The sequence below is a fragment of the Ceratotherium simum genome, chromosome 33 (assembly GCF_057802395.1).
Source record: "Ceratotherium simum simum isolate JZ-2026a chromosome 33, ASM5780239v1, whole genome shotgun sequence".
NCBI lineage: Eukaryota > Metazoa > Chordata > Mammalia > Perissodactyla > Rhinocerotidae > Ceratotherium > Ceratotherium simum.
Window position 1 is genome coordinate 27809893 of NC_141932.1, and position 19031 is coordinate 27828923.

At 37.0% G+C, this 19031-nt stretch overlaps 1 protein-coding gene across 5 annotated transcripts in view; it reads left to right on the forward strand.

The window, feature by feature from the left end:
- The window catches only part of LOC106800061 (zinc finger protein 82 homolog), a 29256-nt gene extending 18021 nt beyond the window's left edge, over positions 1-11235 (forward strand). For 3 of the 5 annotated variants that reach the window (XM_087422201.1, XM_087422202.1, XM_087422203.1), the window contains one exon: positions 192-3670. In XM_087422201.1, coding sequence (XP_087278327.1) covers positions 192-1549 — 1358 coding nt within the window. In that variant the 3' untranslated portion in view covers positions 1550-3670. The other 2 variants (XR_015549588.1, XM_087422204.1) reach the window with 2 other exon arrangements.
- Positions 11236-19031: the final 7796 nt, after the last annotated feature.

Sequence of the window (19031 nt, forward strand, 5' to 3'; positions counted from 1 at the left end):
CGTTTACTTCGTCACCAGTCTCACTTTCTTAGATGAACTTGCGTTTTTCCTGGTGTTCCCTTATGTTTGTTTGTTTTCAAATTGTATAACAATACTCTTAGAATTTCATTGGGCATTACTTTGGTTATCTTTTATTTTTATTGTAGAAATTTTACTTCTTTTACAATGTTAGCTCTCTTATTTTCTTTCAGATTTGGAGACCCAGTATGAGACCAGGAAGTTATCCTCAGAAAATGACATTTATGAAATAAACTTATCCCAGTGGAAGATAATGGAAAGAATTAAAAACCATGGCCTTAAGGACCTCATTTTAAAAAATGATTGGGAGTCCAAAAGAAAATTTGAAGGGCAAGAAGGATATTTCGGTCAAGTGAAAATTACATCTCAAAAAGTGTCCTCTTACCAGAAACGCACATCTCTTACTCCACATCAGAGAATTCATTTTGTTGAGAAACCCTATGAATGTAAGGAATGTGGGAAGGCCTTTAGAGTACGCCAACAACTTACTTTTCATCACAGAATTCATACTGGTGAAAAGCCCTATGAATGTAAGGAATGTGGGATGGCCTTCAGACAAACTGCACACCTTACTCGACATCAGAGACTTCATTCTGGTGAAAAACTGTATGAATGTAAGGAATGTGGAGAATCTTTCATGTGTGGCCCAGACCTTAGAGTACATCAGAAAATTCATATTGGTGAGAAGCCCTATGAATGTAAAGAATGTGGAAAGGCCTTCAGAGTGCGTGGACAGCTTACTCTCCATCAGAGGATTCATACTGGTGAGAAACCCTATGTATGTACAGAATGTGGAAAGGCCTTTAGACAATATGCACACCTTACCCGACATCAGAAACTTAATATTGCTGACAAACTCTATGAATGTAAAGAATGTGGGAAGGCCTTTTTGTGTGGCTCTGGCCTAAGAGTACATCACAAACTTCATACTGGTGAGAAACCCTATGAATGTAAGGAATGTGGGAAGGCTTTTAGAGTACGGCAACAGCTAACACTCCACCAGAGAATTCATACTGGTGAGAAACCCTATGAATGTAAGGAATGTGGAAAGACCTTTAGTCGTGGTTATCATCTTATTCTTCATCACAGAATTCATACTGGTGAGAAACCTTATGAATGTAAGGAGTGCTGGAAGGCCTTTAGTCGTTACTCACAACTTATTTCACATCAGAGTATTCATATTGGTGTTAAACCCTATGACTGTAAGGAATGTGGGAAGGCCTTTAGACTACTCTCACAACTTACACAACATCAGAGTATTCATATTGGTGAGAAGCCCTATAAATGTAAGGAATGTGGGAAGGCCTTTAGGTTGCGCCAAAAACTTACTCTACATCAGAGCATTCATACTGGTGAAAAACCCTTTGAATGTAAGGAATGTAGGAAGGCCTTTAGACTTAATTCATCCCTTATTCAACATCTGAGAATTCATTCTGGTGAGAAACCCTATGAATGTAAGGAATGTAAGAAGGCCTTTAGACAACATTCACACCTTACCCATCATCTGAAAATTCATAATGTTAAAATATAAGAAAATCTTTTTGTTCTGTGTTGTAGAACACTCTATGAATGTACTAAGTAATCCCTTTTGCTTCATACATGTAATTGACTTGGCGTAAGAGGTTTTATATCTTAAAAGAATAAGTTAATTTAATATATTCTACCATCACTCAAACCTGATGAACTTCACATTCATTCTAAAAACTAATCCTATTAATATAACAAATGTGGGAAAGACACATTGTCATCTCTATCCCATTACTTTCCTACTTGTGTTATATTGAACAAGGTGATTAACTGCTCTGTGATATAAGTTATTCATTTATAAAATGGTACTATAATACTGCGGCAGAGTAAAAATTGCTGCAAATTCATTGACACTCCTCCCATTAAAAGGTGGAATCCCGGGCCAGCCCTGTGGCGTAGTGGTTAAGTGCACACATTCTGCTGCTGGTGGCCTGGGTTCGGGTCCTGGGTATGCTCCAATGCACCACTTGTCAGGCCATGCTGTGGCGGCCATGACATATAAAGCCATGCTGTGGCTTCCTCGCATATAAAGTGGAGGAAGATGGGCACAGATGTTAGCCCAGGGCCAGTGTTCCTCAGCAAAAAAAAAAAAAAGAGGAGGATTGGCATGGATGTTAGCTCAGGGCTGATCTTCCTCACAAAAAAAAAAAAAAAAAAGAGGTGGAATCCACATCCTTTACCCTTGAATCTGGGCAGACTGTGACTTTGACCAGTAGAATATAGTAGAAGTACTGCTGTGACAGTTCCTGGACCAAGGCTTTACTGGTAGATTTTACTTCATCTCCTGGAATACTCTCTCAAGTTCAGACCTTGAACTGTTGTGTTGAACAGTCTGGCTACTCTGCTGAAGAGACCACATGGAGAGGACCTGGGACTGCATAGAGAGGGAGAGAGACACTCTGCTGAGTCCAGTCTTCCAGACATGCCCAAGACATCAAACATTTGAGTGAAATAGTTTCAGTGGCCACCAGCTGGATGCCACCAAGTGACCTCCGCTGACGCTATACAGAACAGAAGAATCGACCAGATGAGCCCCTACCCAAATTCCTGACCTGCAAAATAATGAGATATATTAAAATGGTTGTTGTTTTAAGCCACTAAATTTTGTTTTTTATTATTATCATCGTTAATATTACTCTTTTGAAAATTCCTATAAAACACTATGGGCACAATGAATATAGAAGTGCCCTCCACCAACAGTCATCCTTATTGAATTTCAGATAACTTATTCTTGTTAAAATAGTGAAAGTAAGAAATGCTTTTTCAGATTGTTCATAAAAAAGCAGATATTCTACAATCTACATTCTCTGGCCCCAGACTAAATTTAATTTAAAACTAACAAAGGATAACAAAAAGAACTATTTGGGAATTTAAGATCACCTGTATTATAATTCCTGCAATAATTATTTTTAAATCCATTGTAGCCTTTTTTTTTTTTTTTGGTGAGGAAGATTCTCCCTGAGCTAACATCTGTTGCCAGTCTTCTTTTTTTGCTTGAGGAAGATTAGCCCTGAGCTAACTTCTGTGCCTCTGCCTCTATTTTGTCTGTGGGTAGTCACCTCAGCATGGCTGACAAGTGGTGTAGATGTGCCCCTAGGATCCGAACCTGTGAACCCAGGCCACTGAAGTGGAGCACGCTAAACTTAACCACTACACCATGGGACCAGCCCCCGTTGCAGGCTTTTTTTTGATGCTCAGATTGTCCTATCTTTGGCCAATGGGAATTTCCTCAAATTGGGTCCTGTGTTCTTTTTGTCATGACCGCTATAGCCTTTGACAGCTGCTTTTTCTGACCAAATGCATTGGTCAGCTCTGGACCACATTAGGGCATTTATTGATCAATAAAGGGGGAAAGTGGAGCATTTTTCTTGCCTTTCCTTTATGAACTATGTTTTAAGACAACCAAAAGTTGGTGAAGGACAGTTCTTTATTATTAGAGAATTCTAGCTAATAAAGGTGAAAGGAATGATAGAATTTGAAAAATCACACTTTTTAAATTTATGAAATAATGAACCTTGGTGGTGATACCAGTGGATGTGAAGACCATTGGGTGAAAGATTGATAGGAAGCCTTTTAACAGATGGAGTACAATGACAATACCCACTAATCTGTATTAACATCTTTAAATTAGATCAGCCAGGCTCTGTGCTTCTTGATGTGATGCAATGGATGTACACAGCACCACCTGTGAAGTATTCTTGTCCAAGATATTGATCCTGAAGGATAATTTAATCTCTAAAGGTAATTACCAGTTTACAGGAAATGGAGATTAAAGAAATTAATAACACAAAGAAGCAAACAACCAAATCCAGAATGTGGGAAATTCCACATAATAAATGGTCTAGTTTTTTAAGCAGTATATGTCAAGACAAAATAAAAACATAATCTTACAAGTTAAAAGAGACTTAAGAGACATAACGATTAAATACATTACATGGAATTTACTGAGATCCCTGTGTTAAAATGTACTGAGAATTTGTTTTAATCAGGTGTGGTTAGACATGCGGACACGGAAATGATTGTCGTGAAGGAAGAAGTTTATACTCCGAGATCCCTAGAAATAGCAGGCACCACGTGCCACGCAGGTCCACGTGGGGAACACTCAATTCTTTTGGGAGGGGGAAGAGGGGAGAGGGCAGAGCATGGTTCAGAGCCTTTACTGGAGGTTTCCTGTGAAGGAAGGGATGGGTACTGGTTAGGTACACTGAGCGAGTTTAGGATTGGATGGTTGGAATAATTTTGGTGGGCTCTGACCTATAGGGGTAGTCCCTAGTTGTCCGGTACCTGGGGTGATTTAGGGCAGGGGGAATATTGGCTCGGTGTGTGAGAGTTTGATAAAGGAGATGGTCGGGGGACGGGGGTATCATTTGCTGCCTCTGGGAATTTGCTATCCTTGAGAGGGGTAGTCTTTCCAGGATCAAGTCACCAAATGCCAGAGCATCAAGAATACAGAAAATATAGTCAATACAATCCTGATTTGGACAAATAAGTGAAAAATTTTTTAGATTATTGTGAAAATGTAAACCTAGAGTGAGTACTAAATTATATGAAGCAGTTATTGTTCATTTTCATAGGCATGATGATGGCATGGGTGTGGGAGTGTGTACGTGTGTGTAAGTCCTTATGCATTAGAGATCTATACTGAGGTATTCAAGGGTGAAATCACGTCACATCTATGATTTGCTTTATAATACTTCAGGAAAACAAAAGGTGGGAGTGATAGATGAAACGAGATTGGCAAAATGTTGCCAAGGGGTCGAAGCTGGATAATGAGTGCATAGGATTCATTGTGCTATTCTTACTACCTTTGCATATATTTGAAAATTTCCACAGTAAAGGTTTTTTTAAGTAGAAAATCAAATCTGAAATTTTGGACTACTTAGTGATAAATGATAATGTGGTGCCTACAAATAAAAATTTGTAGCAAATCACCAAAGCTCTATTTAATAGAAAATTAATCACCTTAATACATTTAGAAAACCTGGTTTGAGGAACTAGTTTGTCTTGTTTACCACTCAGTCTCCACACCTACGGTGCCTATCATATAACAGGCAATTGATAAATGTGTTGAAAAAAATAAGCATTAACTTAAGCTAGAAAATAATTTTTTTAAAAAACTAAGGTAAGTAGAAGGAAGTAATTCATACAATAAAAATAGAATAGTTAGTAAAACAGTAGACTTTATCCACAGGTGTTCTTTTTGAAAAGACCGTGAATATAGAATTGGCAGTTATTATTGAGGAAAAAAGCTGCCTCAGTACAGCTTTATTTATGGGAAAGGTGAAATAGCTACCTATATCAAGGAGAATTAAAAGTTTTTAAAGTTATATGTGTATTACTATATACATATATTTCAATATGTATAAAAATACAGAGAATGAATTATCTAAAGAAACCTAAATGATCTAAGTTCAAGATACTATAGAAAACCTGAATAGATCTATAAACAAAGGAAAAAATGTAAATGTAGTTATGATCGTGTTTTTTAAAAACTAGATTCAATAGTTTTGCAAGCCATAAAAAGTTTTAAAGAATAGATAACCTCTAACAAATTTTTGCCAGATCATTCTATAAGGCAATATCCCAATAATAAAATTGGAAGAGGATAACCCCTAAAAAGCAAAATCGGGACCAGTATCACTTAAGATACAGGCAAACATTCTAAATAAAGTTCAATAAATTGAACTCAGTAGTTTATTAAAACAATTATGAAACATAAAACGATCTACCAGGAATATCCAGGGGCCTGACCTATTGTGGTTTAATTAGGTATTCAGATTTTAGGTTTTCTAACTTGGGCAATGTAACAATGTTGGAAAAAATGAAAATGAGCCAGCCCCAATATCTTCTAGAATGTTTCTCACTCTCGATTATCTTACCTTCATCAACTTTATAAAAGGAATAAACAATAGATATGAAAAATAGGCATTCAACACTTAAAAATTATTACCTTCCACAAAGTAGAAATGAGTATTGCCACAACACTTCGTTTTCAACCAAACCTGTAATGTTGCTGTAGGCATACATTAAGACTTGTACCTACAAGTCCATTTTGCTCCGAGTGGGCAGATTGGGAAGATGCATTGAATAATCATTCATCATCTAGAATAATACATTTTTCCCACTCATGATTTCAAACTGTTTTTAATTTGTAAACAGTACATACAATGTTTACGCAAAAATGTAACATAAAAAAAGTCTTTTAAGTGCTATAATACAGTTAGTTTTTGCTAATAAGTCAATGTGTTTCTCCTCCATGGTTACATTTTCATGTAAACAGAGGTCTTCTGGAGACAGCACATTAACTCAGAATTTCTGAGACCGTGTTCCACAAAACAATAGTGCTTAATGGTACTTGAAGAAAACGAAATTGTGGCCAAGCAAGCATGGAGCTCTGTATACTGTATTTCTTGGGAAAAAATTATTCACACTAAGTGCCTATCAAAAGACTATCAAAGAAATGTTTCATTTTGTCTAACCCAGTGTACGTCAGACTTCACTAGAGAATTCCCATTCCCAATACCTATTGCAGGTGTGATTCCACTCGGGCGGATGTTGCCGTAACCAGAAGGAGTGGCTTCAAGGATGGAAATGTCCTCGTTATGGCAGGTGTGTGCTTACCTGTGTGGTGAGGAAAGCAACTCACATCATGCTGTCCAGTTGTTAGCTACTTGCTTTTTCTTAAAATTTAAAATGGTGCTTTTCAATAGAGTAGAAAGCCTCAGCCCTATTCTTTATATAAATACACTATATATATTTAGACCTTTTATTGGTCAATATTTAGGTTATATACAATTTCTCACTGAAAAATATCTTATAGATATGTGTGTTTCTTGCTATACATAAGCAAGAGTTTCTCTGAGGTATTTACCAAAAAGTGGAATTGTTCAGTCAGATTGTATTCACTTTCAACCTCACTAGATAATGCCGTGAAAGTGGAGAGCATCATTGTGCCAATTTACAACCCTTTCAACCAGTGAAATATTATTTCCTTATATCCCCACTTCTGGTATGTGCTTTAATATTTTTGTGGTTAATAGTGAGTTGAGCATCTTTCCACATCTCTTTATTGCTAAATACTGTAACTTGCCAATTCATGTCTTTTGCCCATATTCCTTTTTTTAAGAACATTCATGTAAGAATTGTGGGCTTAAAAATAACGTTCTAGTTAGTAATTCTTTACTTAGTAATGTAAATGATGGACTTACCTTCTCCCAGATTGTGGCTTATGTCTGTTTTTATGGTGATATTGTCATATTAAAAATTTAAATATGGATACAATCATAGCTTTCATTATTACCCAATAATCTTTTTAATTTATATTTTGCTAGACTTGGTTTTCTAGGAAGTTATGTCAACTGCAAATAGACATAATCTTGTCTTTTTCTGAATATTTATAGTGATTATTAATTATTCTTACTGTAATAGAAAGAATTTCCAGAACAAGATTTAGAATTAGTGGTGATAGCAGGCATCTAATTGTTTTCCCCAATTTAATGGAAATTTCTTAGTGCAATGTTTGCTCTAGGTTTGAGGTAAACAGACTTTGTGTGGCTCAGTTGTTTCCTTCAGTCTCTATTTAACTTTCTTATTAGAAATGCCTGCTGAATATTGTCAGATGCCATTTTGGCACACTGATATAATGTTTTTCTTCTTGAATGTGTTAATTTGATAAGTTGTACTTTGGTCATTAAGACAGTATGGTATTGGTGCAAGAATAAACAAGTAGACCAATGAAACAAAATAAAGAGCCCTGAAGTAGACCTACATATATGTGGCCATATGATTTATGACAAAGTCTCCTCTGCAATGTGGTTGGGAAATGGTGGTCTTTTCGATAAGTAGCTCTAGGTCAGTTGCATATCCATATTGATAAATTAATCTTGGCTCTTACCTCTACTACACACAAATCAATTCCAGATGCATTAGTGATCTAATCGTAAAAGATAAAGGCTTTAGAAGAAAACGTAGAATATCTTTCTAGCCTTGAGGTGGCAAAGATTTTTTAAACAGAACACAAGAAGCACTAACCATATGGAGAAAAAAATGGTAAATTTTATTATATTAAATGTAAGAATCTGTTTTCATCAAAAGACACCATTAAGAAAGTGAAAAAGCAAGCCACAGAGTGGGAGAATATATCCACAATACATTTATTTGACTGAAGACTCATCCAGAATATCTGAAGAACCCCTACAGATCAATAAAAAGACAACCAAATAGGAAATGGGTAAAAAAATAAGCACTTCAAAAAAATGGATATCCAAATGGCCAATAAAGATATCAAAGGGGGGCTGGCCTGGTGCGTAGTGGTTAAGTTGGCACACTCCTCTTCGGAGGCCCATTCGCAGGTTCAGATCCCAGGTGCAGACCTACACACCACTCATCAAGCCATGCTGCCATGGCACCCTATATATAAAGTAGAGGAAGACTGGCACAGATGTTAGCTCAGCGACAATCTTCCTCAAGCAAAAAGAGGAGGATTGGCAACAGATGTTAGCTCAGGGCCAATCTGCCTCTCACACACACACACACACACACACAAAGATATAAAAAGACACTCAAGTTCACTAATTATCAAGAAAATGGAAAAATTAAAACCACAATGTGATATGACTATACAAACCAGAATAGCTAATGAAAAAAATGTGCACAAAGTGCTTGTGCATAATGCATACCTACAGTGTGCCCCAGAGTGCTCTAGCCTTTGACAACATGCTAGGGAATGTTAAAGACAAGATCCCCAATCACCAAGAAAATCTGGGGAGCAGACAAGTGAGTACCTAACTTCAGATACTGATAAGGGCCATGAAGAGAAAAGATATCGGGAGGGAGAATTACTGGAGGGGGACAATTCAGTTGGTCATTTCATCTGAAGTACGTACAGTATCCATAGTGGTACCAGTACAGGTTTTATACAAGAATAGCGAGGCTAACACTGAAAAAGAATAGCTACCAAAGGATGCTAGTCCTACCAGATATTTAAAAATACTAAAAAGTCTCTATAATCAAAATGATGTGCTACTCATGCATCAACAGACCAGGAGAATAGAACAGAAAATTCGTAAATTGGGCCGGCCCTGTGGCTTGGTGGTTAAGTGCGCGTGCTGCAATGCTGGTGGCCCGGGTTCGGATCCCGGGTGCGCATCGAGGCACCACTTCTCCGTCCATCCTGAGGCCGAGTCCCACATACAGCAACTAGAAGGATGTGCAGCTATGACATACAACTATCTACTGGGGCTTTGGGGGGAAAAAATTAAATAAATAAAATCTTTAAAAAAAAAAAAAGAAAAGAAAAGAAAATTCATAAATAGACCCAAATATACAAAGAATTTAGTACCTGAAAGAATAGGGGAAGTGACATTTCTCTGAGAATACCTTTTTGTATATTTTTTACTATGGAAACTATGTTAATGTTTTACATATTTTAAAAATCAATATCAACAAAGAGGGGAGAGACCCTAAATTGGAATATAAGCAAATCAAATATTTCCCCCACACTAAAGGGGAAAAAAGAACTAACCCAGGCAACTTTTGAAGACAATTTGACCATATTCCCTCAGGCTAAGACAGAAAAAAAACTTGTAAATAAATAAACTCCCAATTAGTAGGACTGATTTACACAGTTATATAGATTAACAATTCTGAAACTACTTCATATATTCTAGAATCAAGCAAAAAAGTAAATACATTGTAGCTGTAAGTGAATATAATGGGAGCAAGTTTATCATTGCTGGAGAAGGAAGTTGCAATATGGAAAGGAGGCGGCTAGAATGAACCCTGTGGTGCCGGATAGCAATTAGAGGTATCATTATAAAGTTACGGTTTTTAAAAATATATAGATAAATATAGAAATACATAGGTGTATGTATACATGTATTCATATTATATACAAATATATATTCATATTATATACAAATATATATTCATATTATATACAAATATATATATTCATATCCATATATGAATATATATATTTCCTAGTGGAGAGGACATGGAAGCAATGACATCTTAGTAACAGTGAGCATATCCAGCACCCGGATCCAAGGAAACAAAGCTCCCTAGAAAAACAGCATATGTCAGTGCTGAGCAAAGAAAACACAAATGAGATTAGAATATTTTGTGGGGGCAGAAAGTAGGAAGTGCTCAAACAATAATTGAAATATCTCAAAAAGTCACAGTGTCAGTCTGAAGGAGTTCCCAGTTGCCAAATCTGGGACAATCTGAGCATCAAAATATGTCATGATAGTAACAAATTGAGTAAAACCATTGAGTAACCCAGGGACTAAAATAAGAATCCATGAAACATGCTTTATAGTAGAATGCCAACTTACTAATTTACAAAGAAATGATGGAATTAGAAAATCACCATCAATTAACCATCACAGTAATAATTGATTCTGGTAAGAATCAATGGATGCTAAAACTAGTGGGTAAAAGTTTGATGAGAAACAGATGTTGATTATCATTCTAAAATGTCTCTCCACAAAGGGAAAAATAGTAACATTGCAATGAAGAAACCTGGAGGCACCACCTTAACCAAGTAATCAAAGTTAACATTACCGGTGTGGGACAAAATGACATCCTGTACCTCCTGTTATAATGCACTGAGAAGAACAGAGCAACTCCTGTGATATTCCAGCCAAAGGGCATAACCAGAATCTAATCATAAGGAAATCACAGAAAAAAATGCAGACTGAGCAATGTTCCACAAAATAAATGGCCTTCAAAAATGTCAAGGTCAAGAAAGACAAAGCTTGAGGAATTATCTCAGATTAAAGGAGACTAGAGACATGACAATTAAATGTAACATATGATCCTGGACCAGAAAAAAATTTTTTTCTCTAAAGGCTTTATTGAAACCATCATGAAATTTGAATAAGGTTTGTAGATCAAATAAAAGTATTGTATCTGTGTAAATTTCCTAATTTTGATCATTATTTACTGTGATTATGGAAGAGAATGTCTTTGCTTTTAGGATGTATTAACACTGAAGCATTTAGAGGAAAAGGAACCTGTGTGTGCAACTGACCTCTCTGAATGAAATTCCAATTGTTCAGAAAAAAATAGACTCAAAAAGCAAATGCGATAATTGTCGGCAATCGCGGAATCTATATGAAAGGTATGAGGAATTCTTTGTGCTGTTCTTGCAACTTTTCTGTAAGTTTGAAATTATTTCAAAATAAAAAGTTTTACTAACAAAGAGCAGGTTTGCATTCTGCCTCCTCCATTAATTGCTCCATGATGTTGGGCAAGTTATTTCACTTCACTGTGCCTCTGCGTCTGTCACGTGAGTATCCAAACAGCACCCACATAATGGGGTCGTTATAAGGAATAATTAATACATGTAACATTCTTAAAATTAGGCCTGGCAAATAAAAAGAGCACTATAAATTTTAACTTTTAAAATTTGTATTTGAAAATTTGTCTTTTTTTACCTCCAAGAAAATTTCTTCTCTTTTTTTTCTTTGCATTCCCTCTCCTTCCTTATTATTGATTTCTCCTTCTAGAATTCCTATTGGACATTAGAATTTCTGGTGCTGCCTTTCACATGTCATTTTCTCTCTTGTTTTCCATCTTTATTCTTTTGTACAGAGTTTTGGGAGAAACTCTAAGATCGATTTTTCTATTCTTTTAGTCACTCCCCCACTATCTTCAGTCTGCTATTCAGCCAAGAAGAGTTATTTAATTCATGTGTTTAATCTCCAAGAGAGCAGATTGTGTGTGTGAGTGTTTTTAACTCTAATCTGGTTTTATGTACATTCTTTCTTTCTAATATTTCAGGGGGTGAGGATTGAGGCAGGGTGGGAGATGTAGAGGCCTAATAGAGTTTTAAGGGCTGTGCTCCATGTTCCTGAGGTCCAGACATTGGGATCCTTGAAACACTCTAGTATCATTATAATAAATTTCACTTTCACTTGTTACTTCTTAATTAATAAGGTCTAATGAAAGTTTTCTGCATTCATTATCTTGTTCTATAGCCTCATACTTTGTTTTAGATAAACTTTTTCTTTTAGAATGGTTTTAGATTTATAGAAAAGTTGCAAAAATAGTTGAGTTCCCAAATAAAGAGCACCCAGTTTCCCCTTTTGTTAACATCTTACATTACTATGGTACATTTGTCACAACTAATAAACCAATAACGATACCTTATTATTAGCTAAAGCCCATACTCCAGTCAAATTTCCTTGTTTTTATCTAACGTCCTTCTTCTGCACCAGAATCTCATCCAGGATACCACATTACATTTAGTCACCCTGTCTCCTTATGCTCCTCAAGACTGTGACAGTTTCTCAGAGTTCACTTGTTTTTGATGTCTTTGACAGTTGTGAGGAGTACTGGTCAGTTGTTTTACAGAATGTCCCTGACATTGGGATTGCCTAATATTTTTCTCCTAGTTAGGCTGGAGGTTTGGATTTTCAGGGGAGGAAGACCACATGAACTGCCATTCCCACAACATCATATCAAAGGTGCATGCTATCAACATAACTGACGTATCACTGATGATGTTAACCTGGAACACCTAGCTGAGGTAGTGTTTGCCAGATTTCTCCACTGTAGTGTTACTTTTTCCCCCTTCCCATACTGTACTCTGGGAAGGAAGTCACTATGCACAGCCCACACTTAATGGGTGGGGAGTAAAGCTCCAACTACTTGAGGAGGGGTAATCCACACAAATTGTTTAGAATTCTTCTACGTGGGAGATTTGTCCATTCTTCTCCATTTGTTTATTTATGTATTCAACCATTTGTTTATGTCAGGATGGACTCATGGATATTTATTTTATACTTTGGGTTATAACACCCGAAGTTACCCAACCCTATGTTACCTTTTTTTTGCTCAAATTGTTCCAGCTTGCTGTTGTGAGCTCTTTCATTTGCCTCCTGTGTCCCTTTGACGTACCTCCATCAGTTTGTATTTTTAGCACTTCTTTTACTTTCTGATACTACAAGATATTCCAGGCTCATCTTGTATGTTTCCTGCCCAGCTCTCAGCAGGTAGAGCTAGAAAATGTATTTGTGTATACTAACGCAAGTATATATACAGATCTATAAATATATATATGTGTGTGTATATTAGCTAAACGTGAGTTCATATTGATTTCTCTGACTCTAATCCAGTAGCACATAGTTCATTCTAGCCTTCCGCCACTGGCTGGGCCAGAACCTCCCTCTCCAAGAAGAAACCCCACTGTCTACCATCCATTTATTTATTTGTTCAATACCAGTATACATGTACAATGGTTTCAGAATTGTTTACCCATACAATTTTACCGATTAGAGTACAGTGTTTATGTACATTTGTCTTTAGACTTATAGTTTCTACTCATTTCCAAAGTTCCTTAGGTCAGCTTCTTTTTTTCCCCATACTCTTCAGTGACGTTTATCATACATTCATAGTACAGTTTGATTCTTTTGTCGCTATTTGAATTTCATCCCGGGATCCCTCAGGATGGACCTAATTGATTTTTTTAAATGCATATACATTAAGGTTCACTATTTGTGTTGTGATGTTCTATAGATTTGGACAAACGCTTAGTATCATGTATCTGCTACTATAGCAACATACAGAATAGTTTCACCACTCTAAAACATTCCCCTGTGCTTCACATATTCAACTTTCCCAAATCCCTAAATCTCTGGCAATCAGTGAACTGTTTTACATCTCTATAGTTTACCTTTTTCAGAATGTCGTATAAATAGAATCACAGAATGTAGCCTTTTCAGACTAGCTTCTTTCACTTAGCAATATGCTTTGTGCAAGTTGTTTCTTTAAGACTTGCTTCTTTCACTTAGTAACACGTATTTAGTTGCTGGATCACATGGTAAGACTATGTTTATCTCCACAAGAAATTAATAAAGTATCTTCCAAAGTGGCTGTACCGTTTGGCATTCCCACCGGAAATGAATGAGAGTTCCTGGTGCTCTGTACCCTTGCCAGCAATTTGTATTGTCAATTTTTTGGATTTTAGCCCTTCTATTAGGTGAGTAGTTGTTATGGACTGAATGTTTATGTCTCCCTAAAATTCATATGTTAAAAACATAACCCCCGGGCCGGCCCGGTGGCTTAGCGGTTAAGTGCGCGCGCTCTGCTGCTGGCGGCCCGGGTTCGGATCCCGGGCGTGCACCGACGCACCGCTTCTCCAGCCATGCTGAGGCCGCGTCCCACATACAGCAACTAGAAGGACGTGCAGCTATGACATACAACTATCTGCTGGGGCTTTGGGGGAAAAAATAAATAAATAAAATCTTTAAAAAAAAAAAAAACATAACCCCCGATGTGATACTTTTAAGAGGTGAAGCCTTTACAGGTAATTAGGTCAGGAAGGTGGAGCTCTTGTGAATGGGATTAGTGCTCTTACAAGAAGAGAGAGGTGAGCTTGCTTCTGCTCTCTCTGCGCTCTGCCATGTGAAGAGGAAACAAGAAGATGGCCATCTGCACTCCAGGAAGTGATCCCTCACCAGACACCAAATCTGCCAGTGCCTTGATCTTGATCTACTGGCCAGCCTCCAGAACTGTGAGAAATAAATGTTTGTTGTTTATGCCACCCGGTCTATGGTAATTTGTTATAGAAGCCCAAATTGACTAAGATAGCAGTGGTATCTCATTGTTGTTTTAGTTTGCAATTCCATAATGACAAATGATGTTGAGCATATTTTCATATGCTTATTTGCCATCTGTATATCTTCTTTGGTGAGGTGTGTGCTCAAAGCTTTTGCTCTTTTTTCAAATGGGTTGTTTATTTTCTTATTGTTGAGTTTTAAAAGTTTTTTATATATTCTGGATATGAACTTTTATTAGATAAGTATTTGTAAATATTTTCTTCCAGTCTATGGTTTGTCTTTTCATTCTCTTAACAGTGTCTTTCACAGAGCAAAAGTTTTAAATATTTAATAAAGTCTAACTTATCAGTTTTTTCTTTCATGCTTTTGGTGTTGTACCTAAAAACTCATCAACCATCCTAAGGTCACCAGATTTTCTCTTATTTTTTTTTCTAGAAGTTTTATAGTTTTGTGTTATACATTTAGGGCTGTGATCCATTTTGAGTTAATTTCTGTGTAAGGCGTAAGTTCTGTGTCAAGGTTTTGGGTTTTTTGTTTTATTTTTGCATATGGGCATCCAATTGTTCTGCACCATTTGTTGAAAAGATTATACTTTCTCCATCTAATTTCCTTTGCTTCTTTGTCAAAGATCAGTTGATTAAATTTGTGTGGGTCGGGACCGGCCCCGTTGTTTAGCGGTTAAGTGCGCGCGCTCCGCTACTGGCAGCCCCGGTTCGGATCCCAGGCGCGCACCAACGCACCGCTTGTCCGGCCATGCTGAGGCCGCGTCCCACATACAGCAACTAGAAGGATGTGCAGCTATGACATACAACTATCTACTGGGGGCTTTGGGGGAAAAAAAGGAGGAGGATTGGCAATAGATGTTAGCTCAAGGCCGGTCTCCCTCAGCAAAAAGAGGAGGATTGGCATGGATGTTAGCTCAGGGCTGATCTTCACACACACACACACAAAAAAATTTGTGTGAGTCTATTGCTGGGCTCTCTCTTCTGTGCCACCAATATATGTGTCTATCTTTTCACCAATACCATGCTGTTGTGACAGCTCTAGCATTACAGAAAGTCTTGAAACCAGTAACATGAGTTATCCAAACATCAGCTTTTTATATAACCCCATACTTTTATTTGGAACATTTTTGTTTCTTGAATAAATCATACTTGTCCTTTAAGATTCAGTTCAAACATGAGCTGTGGAAACCATGTACCCATCATTTTAATTCTCATTGCATCCTGTGCTTACCCTGATTATTGTACTTATTGCTATATGCATATAATCTCTTTCTATAATTTTGATGCTCAGAATCTGCCAGTCTTATCAAAGTGGATAATCAAGAAAATCTGCTGTACTGAGTGGAACAGACTGGATATCTGAAGTGTCTATATAACATTCTCACCCAATAGTTGGCTATACTACACTCAAATCTCTGAAGGAGTTTTTTACACCCACATGTCTCCAGTCATTCATTATTTATATGTTTAAGCACCTGGTATTTGCCAGGAATTAGGTGAGATGTTGCTGATAAACTGACAAATAAGAGCCCTGATCAAGCCAGTCCTATCAGTCCAATTTCGTACCTAACATATTGTATTAAAATGGTCATTTTTCAGTTCTTGGCTGTGAGCTCATTGAGGGCAGTAACTGGGTTTGTTGGGGTTTTTTTTGGTGATTTTACTTATTAATTAACTAATTTATTCATATCTCTGATGCATAATAATGCCTGGTCTATGTGTGTGAAAAATATTTGGTGAATAAATTATGAAGGACTTTTGGGGCCAGCCCAGTGGTGCAGTGGTTAAGTGCGCACACTCCGCTTCAGTGGCCCAGGGTTTGCAGGTTCGGATCCGCGGCACACACCGATGTACCGCTTGTCAAGCCCTTGCTGTGGGGGCGTCCCATATAAAGTAGAGGAAGATGGGCACAGATGTTAGCCCAGGGCCAATCTTCCTCAGCACAAAAGAGGAGGACTGGCATTGGATGTTAGCTCAGGGCTGATCTTCCTCACCAAAAAAAAATAAATAAATAAAATAAAATTATGAAGGACTTTTGTTTCAGTTAAATGTAACTAAGAAAAAGTATTAACTTTTTCAAAGTAGTAACACCTGAAGACAGGGTGGTACCAAAAGGCTAATTAGATCATTAAAGCAAAAGAAAAATGTGGCTGTCTTAGATTCACAAAAATAAAATACCATCATAGCAGGACACAGTGCCACTTTCCACGGAGATGTCCTGAACCTGCAGATTCTTTTTCTGGAATTCAGTCAAGTACAGGATGAACACTGTAATAAACGAAATGTATTCCTAAGTGCTAGATAGGTCAACTGTATTACAAACTTAATTGATTAACTTGCTTTATTAAGATGGCGAGCTAGCACACGATTGTGAGCTAACAACAATCCTAGTGAACTAGAAAGACAAGGGAGGTATGCATTCCAGGAATTAAAAAATAAAAAAGGCTCCTAACCACGATGGAGTAACAGATATCCAACTAGGCTTCTTGCCACAAACAATCCAAAAACAAGGCAAAATATACGAGGCAATGGTTTTCACACATTGGACAACAGGCAATGCAGGACTATGCTCATTGACAGAAGAGAAAAACACGAAGCCCATGATTGCCTCTGCTTTCTGCCTGGCACCACTTTCTGGAACATGGTATGGGGAGGATAGCTCAAGTAAACTCAGAATCTCACTGAGCTGAGGAGGCCAAGAATAGAGTTTGGGGATGCTAAGATGGCTGGAATATGTAGGGTAGGGTCAAGAGAATCATTTTCTGCAAAAAAGGAGCCCCAGAACTGTGCATAGGGATCTCCTTACACTTTTAATTAATACTAAGTTGTGCATGTGCAGGGACAGACTCCACAAAGCCTAGCAGAGAACAGCTGCTGGGGAGCTGTGAGCTGAACAGAGAATCTAGAAGTCACACAGTGTGGGAAATAGGAAGTTCCAAACACTCAGTGAACAGACACTTCTGAACACCCTGGTAGTCAGTTGACACCCTAGGAAGGCCACACTTTAAGAGCAGGGTTAAGCGAGCTCTAAAGCAAAGGCTACTCTAGATCTACCAGACGAAAGCTCTAAAGTAGGCCTTGAAGGGATCAAACTGATCTGCTGGTAAATTCACTGGCTGCTATAAAAAATCCATACTCTTTAAAGCAAGATAACAAAATCTGAACTCTCAACAAATAGCATCCACAATGTACAACATACAATGAGAAATGACCAGTCATTTTAAAAACCAGAAAAATGTGATCCATAAGGAGGAAAAAAGCAACCAATGGAAATAGTACTTGAGATTACCCAGATACTGGAATTAGAAGGTAGTATAAATATGTTTATTAACTTAATGGAAAATATGGTCAGAATGAATAAGTGGACAGAAACCTCAGAAGAAAAATGGAAAGTATAAAAAATAGACCTGGGAATGAGAGTTTTATAACTGAAATGAAAATTTCACAGAATGAACATAAGAGCAGATGGGAGAAATCAAAAGAAAGGGTCAGTGATCTCCATGATAGATCAATAATAATTATCCAATCTGAAGTACAAAAAGGAAAAAGATTGAAAAAAGAAACAAAGGTACTTATGGAACAATACTATTAAGTGACCTACTGTACTTCTAAGTAGAGTCCTAGAATGAGAGGATTGATAGAATGTGGTAGAACAAAAACTATGACCAAAATCCCCCAAATTTGATAAATAGAAAATCTTGTAATCAGAAAAAAACAACACATAACATTGGGAAACAAAAATATGAAGGATTCCTACTCAATCAGAAACAAGAGAAGCCAAAAGACAATGGAATCATATCTTTAAAGCACTAAAGAAAAAAATGTCAACTCAGAATTCTATCTCCAGAGAAAATATCCTTTTAAAATGAAGATAAAATACAGATATTTTCAGTTAAAGGAAATTTAGATCATAACTAGCAGAACTGCAGTACAGAAAATGCTAAAGGAAGTTCTTTAGGTTGAAGGGAGTTGACATTAGTTGAAAAAAAAGACCAACATGAAGGAAGGAAGAGCATCAGAAATGGTAAATATGTGGGTATATATAAAATGTTTTCTTCTCTAAATGTTATTAAAACATATGACTTTAAAAGAAAATAATGCAACACTATGTGATGGGATTTATAATGTACGCAGCTGAAATACGTATGACAACAGTAGGACAAAGAATAAGGAGTGTAAATGAAAGACTATTGTTACAAAGTTCTTATATTTTACACGGAGTGGTGCAACATTAATTCTAAGTAGAACTGTGTTAAATTAGGATCCATATTTTAATCCCTAGAGCAACCTCTAACAAATGCATAGAGGTACAGCTGAAGAGCCAATGAAAGAATTCATATACATCAGAAAAAATTGATCAACCTCTCCAAAAAAGGCAGGAAAGGAGAAATATTTAATAAAAAATGTGGCAAATAGA